Source organism: Primulina huaijiensis, chromosome 11, assembly GCF_012295235.1.
Source record: "Primulina huaijiensis isolate GDHJ02 chromosome 11, ASM1229523v2, whole genome shotgun sequence".
Classification (NCBI taxonomy): domain Eukaryota; kingdom Viridiplantae; phylum Streptophyta; class Magnoliopsida; order Lamiales; family Gesneriaceae; genus Primulina; species Primulina huaijiensis.
Genome location: NC_133316.1, coordinates 3,863,841 through 3,881,830, shown reverse-complemented (window position 1 = coordinate 3,881,830; position 17,990 = coordinate 3,863,841). Strand labels below are relative to the sequence as shown.

General features: G+C 37.1%; 1 protein-coding gene and 1 long non-coding RNA gene across 4 annotated transcripts; one reads left to right on the top strand and one right to left on the bottom strand.

The window, feature by feature from the left end:
• Positions 1 to 1,490: 1,490 nt before the first annotated feature.
• On the top strand, positions 1,491 to 16,311 carry LOC140987536 (uncharacterized). 3 transcript variants are annotated; one of them, XR_012177151.1, is made up of 7 exons: positions 1,491 to 1,793; positions 2,507 to 4,565; positions 4,967 to 5,098; positions 5,502 to 11,538; positions 11,690 to 12,018; positions 12,895 to 13,944; positions 15,826 to 16,311. It is a non-coding gene; the product is annotated as an uncharacterized lncRNA (long non-coding RNA). The 3 variants fall into 3 exon arrangements; XR_012177150.1 differs by lacking the exons at positions 1,491 to 1,793; positions 2,507 to 4,565 and having other exon boundaries at positions 4,636 to 5,098; XR_012177152.1 differs by lacking the exons at positions 1,491 to 1,793; positions 2,507 to 4,565; positions 4,967 to 5,098 and having other exon boundaries at positions 5,105 to 7,325; positions 7,416 to 11,538.
• On the bottom strand, positions 14,488 to 17,674 carry LOC140987535 (uncharacterized). The gene is made up of 6 exons (XM_073456079.1): positions 17,491 to 17,674; positions 16,758 to 16,985; positions 16,455 to 16,628; positions 16,136 to 16,245; positions 15,772 to 16,031; positions 14,488 to 15,696 (listed from the first exon to the last, which is right to left on the bottom strand). Exons 1-6 carry the CDS (start codon positions 17,590 to 17,592, stop codon positions 15,197 to 15,199), a joined length of 1,374 nt encoding a protein of 457 aa, XP_073312180.1. The 5' UTR covers positions 17,593 to 17,674; the 3' UTR covers positions 14,488 to 15,196.
• Between the last annotated feature and the right edge of the window lie 316 nt (positions 17,675 to 17,990).

Sequence of the window (17,990 nt, the reverse complement as noted above, 5' to 3'; positions counted from 1 at the left end):
TACCCGGGTAATCAATTGCCCGAGCCACCTCGAGAATTGAACCATACTCAAGTATGATTGATACAGGACGTCTAATCTGTCAGAACAACTTGGGTTTGGAGTGTCCTAGAAGTCATCAGAAGATAGGGTATGGGCAGCCGACCTACCATACTTAGTAGGTAGCATTGGAATCAAGGTACCTACCCCATTTTCTCCTATAAATAGCAGGTATCCTTCTCAGTTACTAGGTCTGAAATCTTTGAACTCTCAAGCATTATACATATTTTCTCCCAAATATTGCTTGTGTTCATCTTCAACCTGCTGACTTAAGCATCGGAGTGGCCACGTCGGATACCCCTCCGGCGCCCATTCACGAGTTTCTTTCATTGTTTGCAGGTGTTATTGAAGCCATTACCTTCACTCAAATTCCCTAAAAACTATAAATTATTGATTTGACCTGTTGGAGCTCCTTACCCGGCTCATCCATTTCAACGAAGTCACATCACTCATAATAGAGTTAAGTTGATGCAGTCAACCGAGGAGTAAAAATGTCTTGCAAGAGCTTGATATACTACTACAATGACCCTACAATTGATAATGCACAAAAGAAGAAGCATTTTTAGCAAATTACAACCACATACTACAATGACAATCGGCATGCGTGTACGCTTGCGAGACAATTGACGACGGTAAAAGCACTATCGAGTTTTTCCGGATGTTGGTAAGTTCTCAGGATGATACAACAATTTTTTGAATAATCAGGCTAGTGGTCAAAGTGACACTTATGTTTTAGCCTATGCACATGATATGTGAAAAGATGTACACAATAATAAGAGGTTCAAGTATGAACACGTGTGGAATATTACAACAGAGTGCGAGAAATGGGATCCTCGGTCACTTGGTCGTCATGCTGAAAAGAAGTCGAGGACTTCTGAGTTTGGGGCACATACTTCTTCAACCAATCTGGATATTGATGATGACTTTGAAATTCGCTGACGTACAATATGGCAATAAAGGGCCAAAAGAAAGAACAAAGCCGAAGTATGTGGATCGTTTGTGTACTTTTATGCTTTTAAAATTTAGGTTAGTTTTTGAGGTTCTTCTATTGTTTTTTTTTTTCTTAATTTATATCAACAAGCATGACAATCTGATTTGAATATAAAATAACCGTTATCAAATAATTATAAAATAGCATTTACAATTTGGTCCATATAATAGAAATATTAATGTTCTCCTTTTCATTATATTTCTGAAGATGTAATTTTAGGTCATTGCACCTCGATTTGTTTTTTAGAATGAAAGAAAATGTAATTTAAGGATATTTTTTTAAATTTGATTGCAAAATATAACTAACGTATTATTCATTTATAAGTGAACACAAAAATTCTTGTGAGACGGTTTTACGGATCAATTTCGTGGGTCAAATTTCTTATTTGGATTTTTAATACAAAATATTATTTTTTATGCTAAAAATATTATTTTTATTGTAAAAATCAATACTATTGGTCTTAATAAACGAGCCTTCGTACTACAGAAAATTTGTAGAAAGCTGCGCAAGTCATTCATTACTCGTTAATGGATGCTAGTGAGTCTTACTCATGTTGGTTGCCTTCGGCATCCCCTTCCGCCGCCACATGCCCCCGCCTCCACGTTTAAAAAATCTACTAGATCACATTAGTAGTTTACCTCAAAGTTTCCGGAGGTTTTTCTTCTTGGATGGGCTCAACCCGGAGGCTAAGCGGGCCTCGGACGGAGATCCATCGGGGCCTAACTCTTCATCTGCTGTAGAAATTAAATCAGAAAAGTACTTAATTGTAAGGTTTTTGTTTTTGTTTAATTTTTTGTTTTTCGTTTTTGTGGGTTCCCTAGCTTTGTGTCATTTCATAAGTAGTAATCGAGTTCTGGATAATACATGAGTATTTTTTATTTAAATTTTCTTTGTGATGATAATGTTTCAATAGATAAGAATTAATTCCTTTGGTTAAACCTTGAATTTCTTCAATGCGTGAATGAGCATAAAACAAGTAAAATTAGTAAATTCATGCTGTATTTGAAATTTGACTATTGGAAAGTTTGCTGGTGAAAGTAGATGGATTTTTAGTTCTTAAGGTTTTTTTTAATCCGTAATTCTTTTGTAGTCTCTGAAGGCATATTGCTTATTTTCAAATTTTTTTCCTTTGTATACTAACAATGCTGTTTGCATTTGTATATTTCAGTATAATTTCCAGGCCAGCTCCCTTGAAAACTGCGTCAAGCACTTTGTTTCTCTAGCAAATGAGGGAAAGTATCCAAAGATTCGAGCCTTATTGCATAAATTTGTGAAACATGAAGAAGCTCCCCCAAGTTCTTCATTTTGTCACACACTTTCAAGTTTTAGTGATAATTTATGTGCTAACCATATCATATTTGATGTATTGATGTCATCTTAAGTGAACAACACGAAACTTGATTTGGCCTTGGAGTCTTTTTAAAGGGCTGGTGAATTATTGGTTTAAGTTTTCGGTGCTTTCGTGTAATTCATTGCTAGGTATGTTGGTCAAGGAACGTCGAATAGGGAGCTTGGAATTTGTGTACAAAAAGCAATGTTCTAAAATGCGGCGCCTAGGCGCTAGGCGGAGGCCATCCGCACCGATAAGGTGCTAGGCGACCAGCCGAGGCGCTAGGCGGTCCTGGGCGCGCCTAGGCAGATGCCAGCCGCCTAGGGCCTGCTATTTTTCAAAAAAACTTTTGGGCTTTTAAAATTTATTGATCCACTAAGAAGCCAATTTTAAAAAATAAAATTTGGGCTAGGTCTGCTGCAATTCTTTCCTCGGCCTCTCGTTATTTTCCAGTCTGGAACTCTCCTTCTCGGCCACGACTGCTACTTCTTCTCGGCCACAACTTCTGCTTCAATTCTTTCTTTCTGCGCTTCTCGTTATTTTCCAGTCTGGCACTCTCCTTCTCGGCCACGACTCCTGCTCCTTCTCGGCCACAACTCCTGCTGCAAATCCGAAGCACTCTAGCTCACTTACGCAGGTTTTTCTTTTGTGTAGTGTTATTCATTGGATATCACATACTTCAGTCTTCAAGTTATCTCTTGATTCTCATCTTTTGGACCTACTATTGAATAAGTATGGGGTGTTTTTTGTTATCAACTTGATATGTTTTGAGAATAATTTTGAATTACTCATTGAAATGTGTTCTGAAATTGACAATTTGTATGCTTAATTGACTATTGTACATTGCTGTTTTGTTTTTGGCACTAGGCTCCATGAATGAGATCTAATTGCTGGTGTTGATTGTCAAAAAGCAAGCTCTAACCATTAACAAGGATCAGATGGTGTTATGAACCATCAACTTATCGCATAACATAGTTAGCTCTTGATCATATATTAAGGCTAACTCTTACTTGCTAGAGGTGTTATCCCATCCTGGGCCAATGGGCGGTTTAACAGAATAAGCTTCATTAGCAGTTACTATGAATTCATCACTGCATTGTGAAATAATTGATCCAATTAAGTTTTCTTTTTCTGAAAGTATCCGGACTCCTCCCACAATTTGGTCTTTGACTTGTATTACAACTATTCCTCCTTTATAACATGACGTTCTTGTTGTATAGATTATGTGATGCTGTTATAAATCCTATATTGTAATCCACAAGGCACAAAACCAACTCTTAAATACTCACAGTTTTTGAAAAAGCAAACTAGCACAGATGATGAAAAACACTAGAACAGAGAGAGATGAACAGAACCAAAGAGTTTGAGACGTAGAGAAAGGCCGCTGCGCAATCCAGAAAGAATTTCACTGACCGGTAAGGAAAAGAACGCACATGCAGATTGTAGGGCTTTTTTAAAACATTAAAAAAGGCTTTTGTTTGTTATTGGGCTTTAAATTTTATTGGGCTTGAGTTATATATAGTGAATCGCATCGTATAATACCAAAGCGCACAGGCGCGTGCCTTTCTGCAGCAGGCGCGTGCTTGTTTAATGTCGTGCGCCTGGCGCTCGCCTTTCATAACAATGTGCTGTGGCAGTGCATTGTCAAAATATATGGAGTGACTTTGAGCATAGTCTTATCATTTGTTTGTGTTATCAAGTCAAATTTTCAGGTCTATTGCTGAAAAGGTTTAAGTGTTTCATATTCAACAAGATTTGGAGGGTAAAAATGGCAAGCAATCCATCGTCGACTGCATCCGTCACTCAGCCTGAATCTGGGATTTTTAAGAGAAAGTCGAATGACATCGGATGGGAGTTTGGTATGTTGATTGATCCTAAGAACCTCGACAAAGTTAAATGTAAATTGTGTGGGAAAATGATGTCCGGTGGAATGTATAGAATCAAGGAGCACATAGGAAATATACCTGAAAATGTATATGGGTGTCGAATCGCATCTCAAGAAGATCGTAATAAGTGCAAACAAGCTATTTTAGAAGGGAAGAACAAAAAAAAAAAAACAAAATACTGGAAGAAGAAAGTTGTAGAGCGGAGGTGAATATTTCTCTAGACGAAGAAGAAGATGCTGAAATTGAAGGGATAGATGGAATTAAAATCATTCGCTCGTTCCCCTAGTCTTTTACCTCAAGTATTTTCCTAAGCTACTTCCGGGTAAGTTTTCATCCCATACTTGTTTAGTTACACTTAAAATCATGTTTTCCTCTGATTCTGAGTTCAGTTCCTCGAGTGCTTCCGAGAGATCTAGTGAGTCTGATCATAGTTGTCAATAGCGCTTGTAGCGCTCGCTATAGCGTGTAGTGACGAGTAGCGATGGCCCGTCGCTACAAGGGGCTACGCGTAAGACACTTCCATATAGCGAGCGCTATCGTCGCTTTCGGCTCTATTTCGGTATAGCTATAACGAGGCAATGGCGCGCTACGTTGAAGAAAAGCCCATGGCATTTTTTCCAAATATTGCCCAATTTTCGGCCCATTTTATACTGCCCAATTTTAGGCCAATTTTGCTCAAATTTTTAGGTCCATTCTGCACAACCTTAGAATTATTTTCTGCAGCGCGTCTTTTCTCCACTTCTCCACTTCTCCAAGCTTACGTAAACATCAACAACATGCGCACGACATCTTGCCTTGCACCGCCGACCGCCGACTGCCGGACTTCTGGCCACCGCTTTGCATCACCGCACTTCGGTAATATTCTGCTCTATTTCCTGCTATCTTCTCTTTTTTTCCCCTTTTTTCTGATTTTTGATTTTTTTGGCCACCTTGTTGAGAAGAACAATCTCTATAACATATTAATTCTATTTGCTTATAGGTTGATTCTATGATATTAGTTACTGCCATTTGCTTATTGGAATATTAGTTACTAACTTACTGTCATTTGCTTAGGAAATCAATTTTTGGAATATAACAGATTGATTCTATTTCTGGAATATTAGTTATTGCCATTTGCTTATTGGAATATTGGATTTCCTCAATGTATAATCTCTATAACAATCAGTGTAACAGAATGATTCTATTTCTGGAATATTAGCTACTGCCATTTGCTTATTGGATTTCCTCAATGTATAATCAATTTTTTTCTTAATTTCAGAGTTTATAAGATGGAAAACCTACAAGAAGTTATAAGAAAAAAAAATATTGGGTGGAACTATGGGAGGATGGTTAATGCAGACAAGATTTCTGATGGAATATTATGCAACTTTTGCCAAAAAGTTACAAAAGGTGGGATAACAAGGCTCAAACAACATCTTGCGGGAGCATTTAAAAATACAAAACTTTGTCCAAAAGCCCCGGCATGTGTTAAGCAAGAAATGAAAGATCACTTTGAAGAAAAGTTAGCCCAAAAAACTGTCATGGATTCCATACCTTACTTTGATGATGTTTTTGACATAGAAGAGCAAGAAGATGATATTGATCCACACGGGGATCCATCATCTCGTGGAAAGCGGTCGACATCTATTTCTTCCTCGGTCAACTCGTCAATATTAATGCCCAAAGAACCACGGTCATTGGGTCCTATAAATGCTTTCTTTAAGCTAGACGCAAAGAATCAAGGTGGTAAAGCACCCCTATTTAATTAAGTTCAGAAAAAGTTGAGGTCTGATGCAGTACAAAAATTTGCAAGGTGGGAAATATGACAGCTTGAAGCCAATGATCGAATCAATTGGACAATATGGTCCTGGGATGAAACCACCTAGTTACCATGAGGTGAGAGAACCACTTTTAAATGAGGAGATCAACCATACAAAGCTGATTTTGAAACAAAATGAAGATGAGATGGCGAAGAATGGTTGTACTTTGATGGCTGATGGGTGGAGAGATAGAAATGGGAGATCACTTATCAATTTCTTGGTGAATACCCCAAAAGGCAGCATTTTTATTGAATCAGTTGATGCGTCTAGCTACTCTCACACTGGTGAGAAGATGTTTGAGTTGCTTGACAAGTTTGTGCAAAAAGTTGGGGTAAATAATATTGTTCAAGTGGTCACCGACAGTGAATCTAATAATGTTTATGCGAGTTAAAAAATCTAATATACTAAGTTATAACGTCTTTTAACTTTCGTTCATTAGTTTCATTAACTATCCTTTTATTCTTTTGTTCTTTACAGGAAAGAAGTTGATAAATAAATATCCAAACTTGTATTGGGACATGTGTGCAGCACATTGTTTGGATTTGATGTTTGAGGGCATATTCAAAATGCCAGATTTGAAGAGGGCAGTTGAGCGGGCAATTAATGTTAACGGATATATTTACAACCGAACTATGTTGTTGAACATGATGAGAGAGTTCACCGGCCAAAGAGACCTTATCAGGCTAGCTAAAACTCGTTCCACCGCTTTCTTGACTATAAGAAGCTTTCAGCAGCATTAGCAACATTTGAGAAATATGTTTACTTCAAAAAATTGGAGTAAAAGCAAATTTACGAAGGAACAGACTGGTAAGCAAGCACAAAAAATTATTTTGATGCCTTCGTTTTGGAATTCTATTATTTATGCTATGAAAGTTGGTGGCCCATTATTGGAGGTACTTCGGTTGGGGGATATGAGAAGAAGCCTGCCATGGGTTATATATACGAGGCAATGGATAAGGCTGAGGAGAAAATAGCAAAAGCCTTTGGTAATAACAAAGATAGGTACAAAGAGGTTTTTGAGATAATTGACAATAGGTGGCAGTTGCAACTCCATCAAGATTTGCATGCAGCGGGTTATTTCTTGAACCCTCAATTCTTTTACTCAAATTCTGAGATAGAACAAGATGAGGAAGTAGTTACGGGGTTGTACAATGCAATCAGTAGGTTGACTTTTGATGCTGAGACGGAAAGAAAAATACATACAGAGTTGTTAAAATACAAACAAGCCTAAGGTCTTTTTGAGAAGGAAGTTGCAATCGAAATGAGAAAGGTTGTATCACGAGGTATGAAAATATGTTACAAGGACAAGTTTTTCCTTATTTTTTTAAATAAATTCAATGAGAAATATTAATATAACTATTGTTATTAACTAGCTGCATTGTGGAACTCATATGGAGCTTCGACACCAAAGTTGCAAAAACTTGCCCAAAAAATACTAAGAACCTCCGATTTCAGCATTTTCTTCTTCGTCTAGAGAAATATTCACCTCCGCTCTACAACTTTCTTCTTCCAGTATTTTGTTTTTTTTGTTCCTCCCTTCTAAAATAGCCTGTTTGCACTTATTACGATCTTCTTGAGATGCGATTCGACACCCAGATACATTTCCAGGTATATTTCCTATGTGCTCCTTGATTCTATACACTCCACCGGACATCATTTTCCCACACAACTTACATTAACTTTGTAGAGTTTCTTAGGATTAATCAACATACCAAACTCCCATCCGGTGTCATTCGACTTTCCAAAATGAAGGTATCGATATAATTTTCTGTGTTTGCTTACCAGTTGTTCTTTTGCAAATTTACTTTTACTCCAATTTTCTGAAGTAAACATCTTTATCAAATTTTGCTTATGCTGCTGAAAGCTTCTCATAGTCAAGAAAGCGGTGGCAAAACGAGTTTTAGTTGGCTTAATAAGGTCTCTTTGGCCCGTGAACTCTCTTATCAACAACATAGTTCGGTTGTAAATATGTCCGTTAACACTAATTGTCCGCTCAAGTGCCCTATTCGATCTGGCATTTTGAATGTATCCTCAAACATCAAATCCAAACAAAGTGCTGCACACGGGGCCCAGTACAAGTTTGGATACTTATCCATCAACTTCTTTCCTGTAAATAACAAGAGAATAATAGGATTGTTAATCAAACTAATTAACGAATGTTAAAAGATGTTGTAACTTAGTATGTCAGATTTTCTCACCGGCATAAACATTATTTGATGCACTGTCGGTGACCACTTGAATAATATTATTCACCCCAAATTTTTGCACAAACTTGTTAAGCAACTCAAACATTCTCACCAGTGTGAGGGTAGATAGATGCATCAACTAATTTAATAAACATGCTGCTTTTTGGGGTATTCACCAAGAAATTATAAGTGATCTCCCCTTTCTATCTCTCCACCCATCAACCATTAAAGTACAATCATTCTTCGCCATGCCCTCTTCGTTTTGTTTCAAAATCAGCTTTGTATGGTTGATCTCCTCCTTTAAAAGATGTTCTCTTACCTCATGGTAACTAGGTGGCTTCATCTCAGGACCATATTATCCAATTACCTCGATCATTGGCTTGAAGCTGTCATATTTGACCGCATTGAATGCGATCCCTGCATCATACATCCACTTTCCAAATTTTTGAACTACATCAGATCTCAACTTTTTCTGAACTTCATTAAATTGGGGTGCTTTACAACCTTGATTCTTTGCGTATAGCTTAAAGAGAGCATTTATAAGACCCGATGACTGTTGTTTTTTGGGTGGTAATATTGACAAGTTGACCGAGTAAGAAATAGATGTCGATCGCTTTCCACGAGAGGAGGGATCCCAGTGTGGATAATATCATCTCCTTGCTCTTCTATGTCAAAAACATCATCAAAGTGAGGTATGTACTCCATGACAGTTTTTTGTTTGAGCCTTGTTATCCCACCCCTGGTAACATTTTTGCAAAAGCTGCATATAATAATTCATCAGAAGTCTTGTCTGGGTTAACCATCCTCCCTTAGTTCGATTCAATATATTTTTTTCTTATACTTTTTTGTAAGTTTTCCATCTTTTAAACACTGAAAGTAAAAAAAAATTGAACAACCCATGAAGCACATTGAAACAAATCCATCAGCAACATAACAGTTGTTTCAACAACCAAAATTATTCAAGATTGATAAAAACTGAAAACCACAATCATCGTTTGTTTATATGCACACAACAACGAAGCCCGTTGAAACAAATCCAGCAGCAACATAATAGTTGTTTCAGCAAACAAAAATATTCAAGATTAATAAAAAATGAAAAAAATCCAGAAGCAACATAATAGCCTTTTAGAAACTAACAGCATCACTCCACATTCAAATAAATATGTCCATGCCAAAAGTAAAAAATCGGAAGCAAAAAAAATGACAGAGAGCATAATATTACCGAGGCGATGCGAGGTATGTCCGGCGGTCAGCGACCCGATGTCCGGCAGTGCACAGCGCGATGTCCGGCGAGAGAAACGGTTGAGAATGGTAGGGTTTACCCAAGGCTTGGAGAAGTGGAGATGATTGAGTTAGAACTTAGAAGACGATACACAGCAGCATGATTTCATAGGGCTAAAGATTGTGCAAAATATGCCTAAAAAATTGGGCATTATTTTAAAAAAATTGTCCTCCGCTTTTCTTTCCTATAGCGCCTCTATCGCCTCAACGAAATAGCGTTGATATCGCTCGCTATGTGGAAGTGTCTTGCGCGTAGCGCCCTGTAGCCACGGGGCTGTGCGTAGCGAGAGCGAACGGTACACTCGCTATTGACAACTATCGTTTTGATTGTGATATTTATGTTTATCTTTGTACTCTATACTTTAATCTTTACACTGCATAGATTGATAGAGATGCTTGTTTAGAGAGGAAGACATTCTTCCTTCTCTATCCACCACATTTTGATTGTACTTGAATTTGGTAGGAATCTGCAAAAAATAAAATTGTTTGGGTAGGGTATGGTGAAGAAATGAGCAACCTGGCTGTTGACAGTTATGTTTTTTCCCTATAAAAGCACACAAGAATGGGTTAGCTTTCAGCCATTCACGTCATACTCATTAGTCATGTTGTCTTGGTGACAATGTTCTCTTCTTACTGCTCTACTAATGCGAATGTGATAATGAAGCACTTAAGAAAGCGTGAGATCCGTTAGAGTTGCTGGAAGGACCAATCAAGAGAGGAAGAAGCTAGAAATTTAAAGAATCACTTCATGGACTCATGGTGAGCAACCAAGAAGTGCCTACAAGCATGATTTCAAGGCTCAAAGGGTTCGGCATGCATGACAAGTAATTTGGAGACCACCTCAACATCATTCAAGTGTAAATTGACCAAGAAGACAACAACACCCACGCACACACATTTTCGAGTCGCACCCGTGCAGCTTGCATCACACGAGCTGCCGGTGTCAAGGACTTGGTCATATTAAACTGCTACTAATAGCACTAGAGATATTAAATGCTTCAGGTGTCTAGGACTTGGTTATATTGCTAGCCAATGTCCAAACAAGAGAGTTATGACTATGAATGCTCATGGGGAGTTCGAGTCTGAGAGTGAGGAGGACATCAAAGATGGTGATGTCATGCCCAATTTGGAGGTTCTAGTGAATGACATGAGGCTGTTGTAGGTAAAGCGCTTGTGACTAGGCGTATCATTAGTATAAAATTTAAAGAGGATGAGACTAACTAGAGCGATAACTTGTTCCATACTAGATGTTTTGAGAATGAGAAGGTTTGCAGTCTCATTATAGATGGAGAGAATTGTACCAATGTGGCGAGTTGTAAGCTTGTTGAGAAGTTGGGTTTGCATACATTGAAGCATTTTCAACCATATAGGCTATAGTGGTTAAATGATTATGCGGACGTTATAGTGAATAAACAAGTGATGGTTTCTTTTTCGATTGGAAGCATGAGGATGAAATGTTGTGTGATGTGGTACCAATACATGCTTGCCACATTCTATTGGGAAAGCATTGACAATACAATAGAAAGGTGGTACACGATGACTTTAAAAATAAGTACTCTTTTGTTCTAAAGAAGGAACCTATAGTATTTATTCCATTTTCTCCAAAGCAAGTGTTGAAGGACCAATTGAAGAAAAAGAAAAGATAAGTGACTGAAAAAAAGAGAACAAAAAAGTGAGGTGGCCATAGAGAAGAAAAAAGAGGGGAGAGAAAAAGAAGGGAAAGAGGCTAAAAGAAAAATATATGACCCAAAAGTGTAATCTGAAAAGGATCTTGCACACACGTGATCCACTTGTGCTAATTATTTATAAAGAGGTTCTCCTAAACATAAGTGATATCGCCGGATCACTTCCGAGCATTGTTTTGTCTCTTTTGTAGGATTTTGATGACGTGTTTCCGGAAGAGCTATTGCAAAGAATACCACCAACGAGGAGAATTGAACACCAAATTGATTTGGTGACTGGAAATGCTTTGCCAAACCGACCAGCATACAGAAGCAACCCGGAAGAGTCTAAGGAACTTCAGCGACATGTAAGTGAACTTTTACTTGGAGGATTTGTTCTTGAATTCCATTGGGGCTAGGAGCAAGAGAAGTCCTTTAATATCATTAAGCAGATTAATGCCCCTTTACTTGTTATACCTGATTTTTCTAACACCTTTGAAAGTAAATGTGATGCATAAGGTTTAGGTATTGGAGGAGTCTTGATGCAAGGAGGACGACCAATTGCATATTTCAGTGAGAAGCTTAATGGAACAACGTTGAATTACCAAACCTACGACAAGGAGTTGTACGCATGAGGTTTCTTGAGACTTGGCAACACTGCCTTAGGCCCAAAGAGTTTGTAATCCATACGGATCATAAGTCTCTAAAGCATCTCAAGTGCAGCAGGAGCTTAATAAAAGGCATGCGAAGTGGATCACATTTATTGAGACGTTCCCTTACGTGATCAAGTACAAATCAAGTACAAATAAAGACAAGGAAAATGTGGTAGCCGATGCCCTATCATGGAGGTGAGAATTATTTTCCACTTTGGATTCGAGATGTCTAGGATTTGAGCATGTTAAGGACTTGTATGTGATAGATGATGATTTTAAAGAAGTCTTTGAGTTGTGCATACGTGGATCACACGATAAATTTTACTTGAAGGATGCTTTATTGTTTAAAGAGCATGGACTGTGCATTCCTCAATCATCCATTCGAGAGTTGCTTGTCAGGGAAACACACGGGGGAGGTTTAACAGGGCATTTTGGTATAGCTAAAACATTGAATGCGTTGCATGAACACTTTTATTGGCCTCATATGAAACGTGATGTTGAACGTATTTGTTAGAAGTGCATAACATGTAAACAAGTAAAATCTAGGGCGCAACCACATGGTTTGTATACCCCACTTCCTATTCTTAATGATCGTTGGGTTGATATTTCATTAATTTTGTTTTGGGGTTACCTAGGATTAAGAAAGGGAGAGATTTTATCTCTGTGGTAGTTGAACGTTTTTCAAAGATGACTCATTTCATTGCATGTCATAAAACGGATGATGCTTCTGATGTGGTTGATTTGATTGTTAGACTGTATCTAGAAGTATTGTCTCTGATAGGGACATATGTTTCTTGAGCTATTCTTGGAAAAATTGGGGTGCAAATTTGGTACTAAATTAATATTTTCTACTGCTTGTTATCTCTAAACGGATGGTTAAACTGAGGTTGTTAAAAAGACTTAAGGTTCTTTGTTGCGTACCATAATGAAAAAGAACTTGAAGAGTTGGGATGGATGTTTATCTTTTGTGGAGTGTGCCTATCAACGACAATGCTTACAGATTGAACTTACCAGGTGACTACAAAGTAATTTCTACTTTTAATGTTAGTGATCTCTCTTTGTTTAATGTAGGTGATGATCAAGATTTGAGGACAAATTTTTTTCAAGAGGGAAATGATGATGCGATCATGGATAATCAACAACAGAGAAGGCATGAGATCCGTTAGAGTTGCCAAAAAGACCAATCACGAGAGGAAGAAGCAAAAAATTTAAGTACTTCTTGGGCTCATTGTGAGCAACCAAGAAGTGCCTACAAGCATGATTTCAAGACCCGAAGGGTTCGGCATGCATGACAATCAATTTGGAGACCACCTCAACATTATTCAAGTGCAAATTGACCAAGAAGACAACCGCCCCAGTGCATTTTCGAGCCGCCCCCGCGCAGCTTTGCAGCACACGAACTGCCGAGGCAGCAAGGCGCGTGGCTGGATCGCGCTACGGCGTGAGCCAATTTGCATCAACGTGCGCATGAGACAGCTGCAGCCGCACGCCCCCGCGTTTCGCTACACAGAATTAAATATGAACCCTAGTTCTTCGAGTGTCTTTGTTTTGGAACTTTTACATATTAACAAGTTTTTTGGACTAAAATACATGTTTATATTGAAGTTTTGGCTTTGTTCCACACTTTTGTGTGTTCCTCAAATTAAACTTATCAAAGTTTAATTACTTTGTGGCATTTGTCGATTGTTCTTCACGAGGGATGTCAAAGACGAGTTTTTTGAAGGTTCCCTTGATATCGACTGTTTTTATATGTATTATTTGTTACCAAACATCATAGTTTAGGGGTGAATACACGCTACTTGTTTCAAAGATTGTGATTAATTTGTACACGAATCCTTTTGTTCATTGAATTGAGGGCACGGCTATATCCAAGTTCGTGTTTGTTTTTCATACATAAGAAGATTCATATCATCCATTTTGTGCTCTTATTCTAAGTTCGATTTGTTTTTGTTGATTATTTTGGGGTATCCTATTTATAATTAACCAAAATTTGGCACTAAGGCAGGTTAGATCGTTCAGAGATGATAATGCCAAAAACATGAAGGACTGAATGTGTTTTTGAAGAGCAAGCATTTGGTCTTCTCTCACTCGAATGACCTCCCAAGACCATCTCAAACGAAGGTATATTCTTTTTATGCTTTATTTACGTAAAAGGAGAGGGGTAGTGCAACTAGTTGATATACAATGGGCACACATATTTATAGGTTTTTGAGATAATATTCATGGGCTGGTATACAATGTCCTTACACTGCCGCCTCCCCCATGGACATTTTGTTTAAAAGTCTTGTTGTATGAATTGGTTGCAAAACTTTCTTTTGATAGGTTAGTTTCAATGGTTACTTTGGGATGTTTAGGTAAATAGAATTGAAAACTATTATTCTGTGTTTTGAATGGTAAATTTGTGATGGTGACTTTTGACTTGTGTTTGGATTTATTTATTTGTCAGACTTGGGGGAGTATTATTATTTTTCGTTCAATGGGGTGTCAGATTTATCTGAACCTAATCTAACTTGGGTGACTATTATTGAGAATGTTGATTTGGTAAATGTGTAATGTTGATTTTTGGGTGACTAGAAAAAAAGTGCAAGGCGAAATGTGTTGAAAGTTGCGACATAAATTGTTAATTTTGCGATGGAAATATCAGATGCCGTCATAAACAAGACAGATATGTAAAATCTGTGACCTAGTGTAATTGCCTGTTGTTATGTTGATTCTAGTTGAACTTGCTGTCTACCTATTGCGACAGAATTTCCATCGCTATTTAATGATGGACTCAATAATATCCACCATAAATGTTTTAGCAACCAAAAATTTCATGACCAGTCAAACTCCGTGGTAATACTGTTGCCAAGCCAAGTTATAGATGGGATGGGCCATTGTTAACTGCGTTTTTCCTCAGTACTACTAACCCGTAGCTTGTTTGTGAAAATCTACACTACCGATCATCTTTTGCTGCCAAGATCGATTTCTCAGCGCATAAAATTTTTGGGGATATAAGAATTCAGCATGACATATCTACTTGTGTAAGCATATGATGCCGAATTGCTTATTAAGTCAAGCTGCACACTGTTAGAATATAAATTACCGACCCTTCAAAATTGATTTGATATGACATTGCTCAAATATCGAATATAACAAATAGTTGTTGAAAAGACTTCATAAAAAGTTCAGAACGTAAACAATTAGAATCCTCAGCTTATCCCCATGCAATAGTAGCAGCTTTAAATTTGCATTAACAAAGACGAGCTCATTTTATCTTAAAATAAACAACAAAACAAAAACCCAACTGGGAAAAGGGTTAGTGATGCATAATATATATTCACAATTGGCCTATTAATATCCTATTCTCGTCGTAACATGAATCCTAACTTGATCAGAATGCAAAATCCAGAAAATCTCCATTAGCTGAGCTGAAAGGATTCAGTGTGTAGTAATTCTCCATTGTAGCTACCATACTTTTCTGGTTGGAATCTTGTTGGGGCACGCACTCGATCATATTATTTAGGCGAACATTGCCCGAAATGGCACCATTTCCATGTGCATTCTGCATAATGTGATCATTATCATTGATTTGGTATTTCATTTCTATGTCCATCCAATTGCTGTTGTTGAAATTTGCATCTAACAAACCATAAGAAGTATGCAATGACGGTTCCAAATGATAATTTTGAGGATCCCATGGCAAATAGTTATCGATATTAATTAACTCCCTCGTGTTTGAGTGATGATTTTGAGAAGTAAAAGCCTCGTTGCCTTGAGCGACTAAATTCATATCTGACTGCCCTTGAATGCTACCATTTACCACATAAATTTCTGGCCCTTGATTCCAACTTGTTGGATTATGAGTCACGGGTAGATAAAGCTGATAAGTATCTGTAACCAAACATTTGATGTGTTAAGAGAAAAGTTCGGATATCAGAAGTTTAAAAGTACTGACATGATAGATACCTGATACAGTTGAACTTTGATTTGATGTGATAAAAACTTCTTTTGTTGTTGCAGGATAGTTTCCATGGGGGTGACATTGAGATTCATAACCACTGCAGTTCAAAGAAAAACCCGAGTTCTCATGTGCAGGTGGGTCGAAGAAAGGACTTCTTGAACTTGGGAATGGTTTCAGACTCAAAGCATAAAGTGATGGACTGTATCGCAAAAGATTCTCGTAATGTTTCTCGAAAATTCCGGGTGGGAATATTACCAAATGCCTCCTGCAGAGGAACAAACACATACCATAAGTCACATTGGGTGTGCTTTTGAATTTTCTTTGTTTAGTTAAATTATGAAATTAAATAATGAAGTAATGGTGGGATACCTGCAATTGGAAGCTTGGTGGCCTCCTGTGAAATCAGATATCTGGTGCCAAAGTGTGTGCCTTTTTGGTTGAGGACTAATTTCTCGATAAAAGGAAGGAGGAATACTCAACTACACACACAATATTAGTCACATTAAGAAATTTATTTTATAATCATAAATGATATTATGAATGAACCATGCTCTCTTACAATAAGAAAGATATTATATAGATCAATATTACAAAACATTATTGTAACTTGTAAGTTCATGTAATAAAAAAATTATGGAAAATATTTACATTAAAACGTGTATTTTTTTTTTAACGAGTTGATTTTTACCTCAATCTCCAGAATCCCATAACTGTTATCGGGCATAGAGGCCCTGATGGCTGTAATATGAGACCACTCGACTTCCATCTTGCTCTTCAATCCTCCTCCTAAAACCTCCCAAACAAGTTTACGTTTGGCATAGTAAATTTTGGCGGTCAAGTCTCCTGCACGCCTGCTAAGCTTCTGTCCACATGCATTTCATGCATCTTAGATTTAGGAATGAACATGTAATAATTGCCAATTCATGTATAAATAATCCTAAATGTCTAAGAAGAAATTAGTTAATTTCATAAAGTAGAGGGATGATGGTACCTTCCAAGATCCAATCGTTATTAGAGCTGCCTGAAAATTTGAAGCCTTCCGGTATCCCAAATCGCTAGTTTGATCTATTTTAGGCTTGTTACGGTTCGAGTTCTGATGAATGGACAACTCTTCTTGCTTCTTCCCATACATGTCATGCAGTAAATCCAGAAAAGATTTTGATTTCTTTAGTTTCAACCCAAGAGGACTCAACTGTGAACTACTCTCACAGCATTCTTTCTGTATTAACAAAAAACAGAAAAAAAGTGCAGAACATTATGAGACTTTGTAAAGATAACATGCAGATATTACTACGAGGTACAAAGTTTGCATTTCTATCAGTTCGAGTCCCGAAAATCAATTTAATCTTAGGTGAAAAAAACTTAGAAGAAATTCAAAATTTTCAAACTTTGATCTTTAATTTGAAGCATAAAAAATCATCAAATATAAAACTTTGGTTCCATGCACAATGCCCAAAATTCCTACGTCAAGATATCGTTATGGATTCTCTCAAGAAAAAAGCACGTAGATTTGGAAGATCAAAACAGATTTTAAAGAATTCAGGATTATGGTTTCAAGTACGTTTCCGCTTAAATTTTTTAGTCAAATTCTTAATGATTTAGCACGATGGATTCTATGATTCATTGGTTTTCTCCAACACCCTATTCTAATGCAAACAGGTTTGTTTTCAAGATTCGTTCAAATATATTCACACATTCAAGAAAACAATGGAAATTAGAAGAACCTGTAGATTCATGAACTCTGGTGAATAATGATTGCTCTGAAGATTTCCTCCACACCATTCTTCTTTGTTATTTCCAAATATTATTCCATTGCTCTCACCCATTTTTGTATGAACAACACTTTTTTTCCTTGTTTTTCTGAACTGAATTAAATTGGTTAAGCTCAAGCCTTTTTCAGACTGTCGAGAAGCACCTGTGTGTTATTGTATTTATAGGGTGGGATGAAGTTGGCGGCGTTCTGAAAAAAGTGGGAAAAATAACTTTCAAGAAATAATATTTTAATCAAATATATTATATTTAAAATATTCCACTCTTAATCATTATTTATATTAATATCAAACCTCTCTTGTAAACAACCCTTCTTAATAAAAGCTTCCACTTATTCAATCAAGTTTGCTTCTTCNTATATTAATATCAATTCAAATATAAATTACTAATATTAGACAAATAAGTTTTACATGATTTGATATTCACAGTACATACATTACCAAATGTAATAATA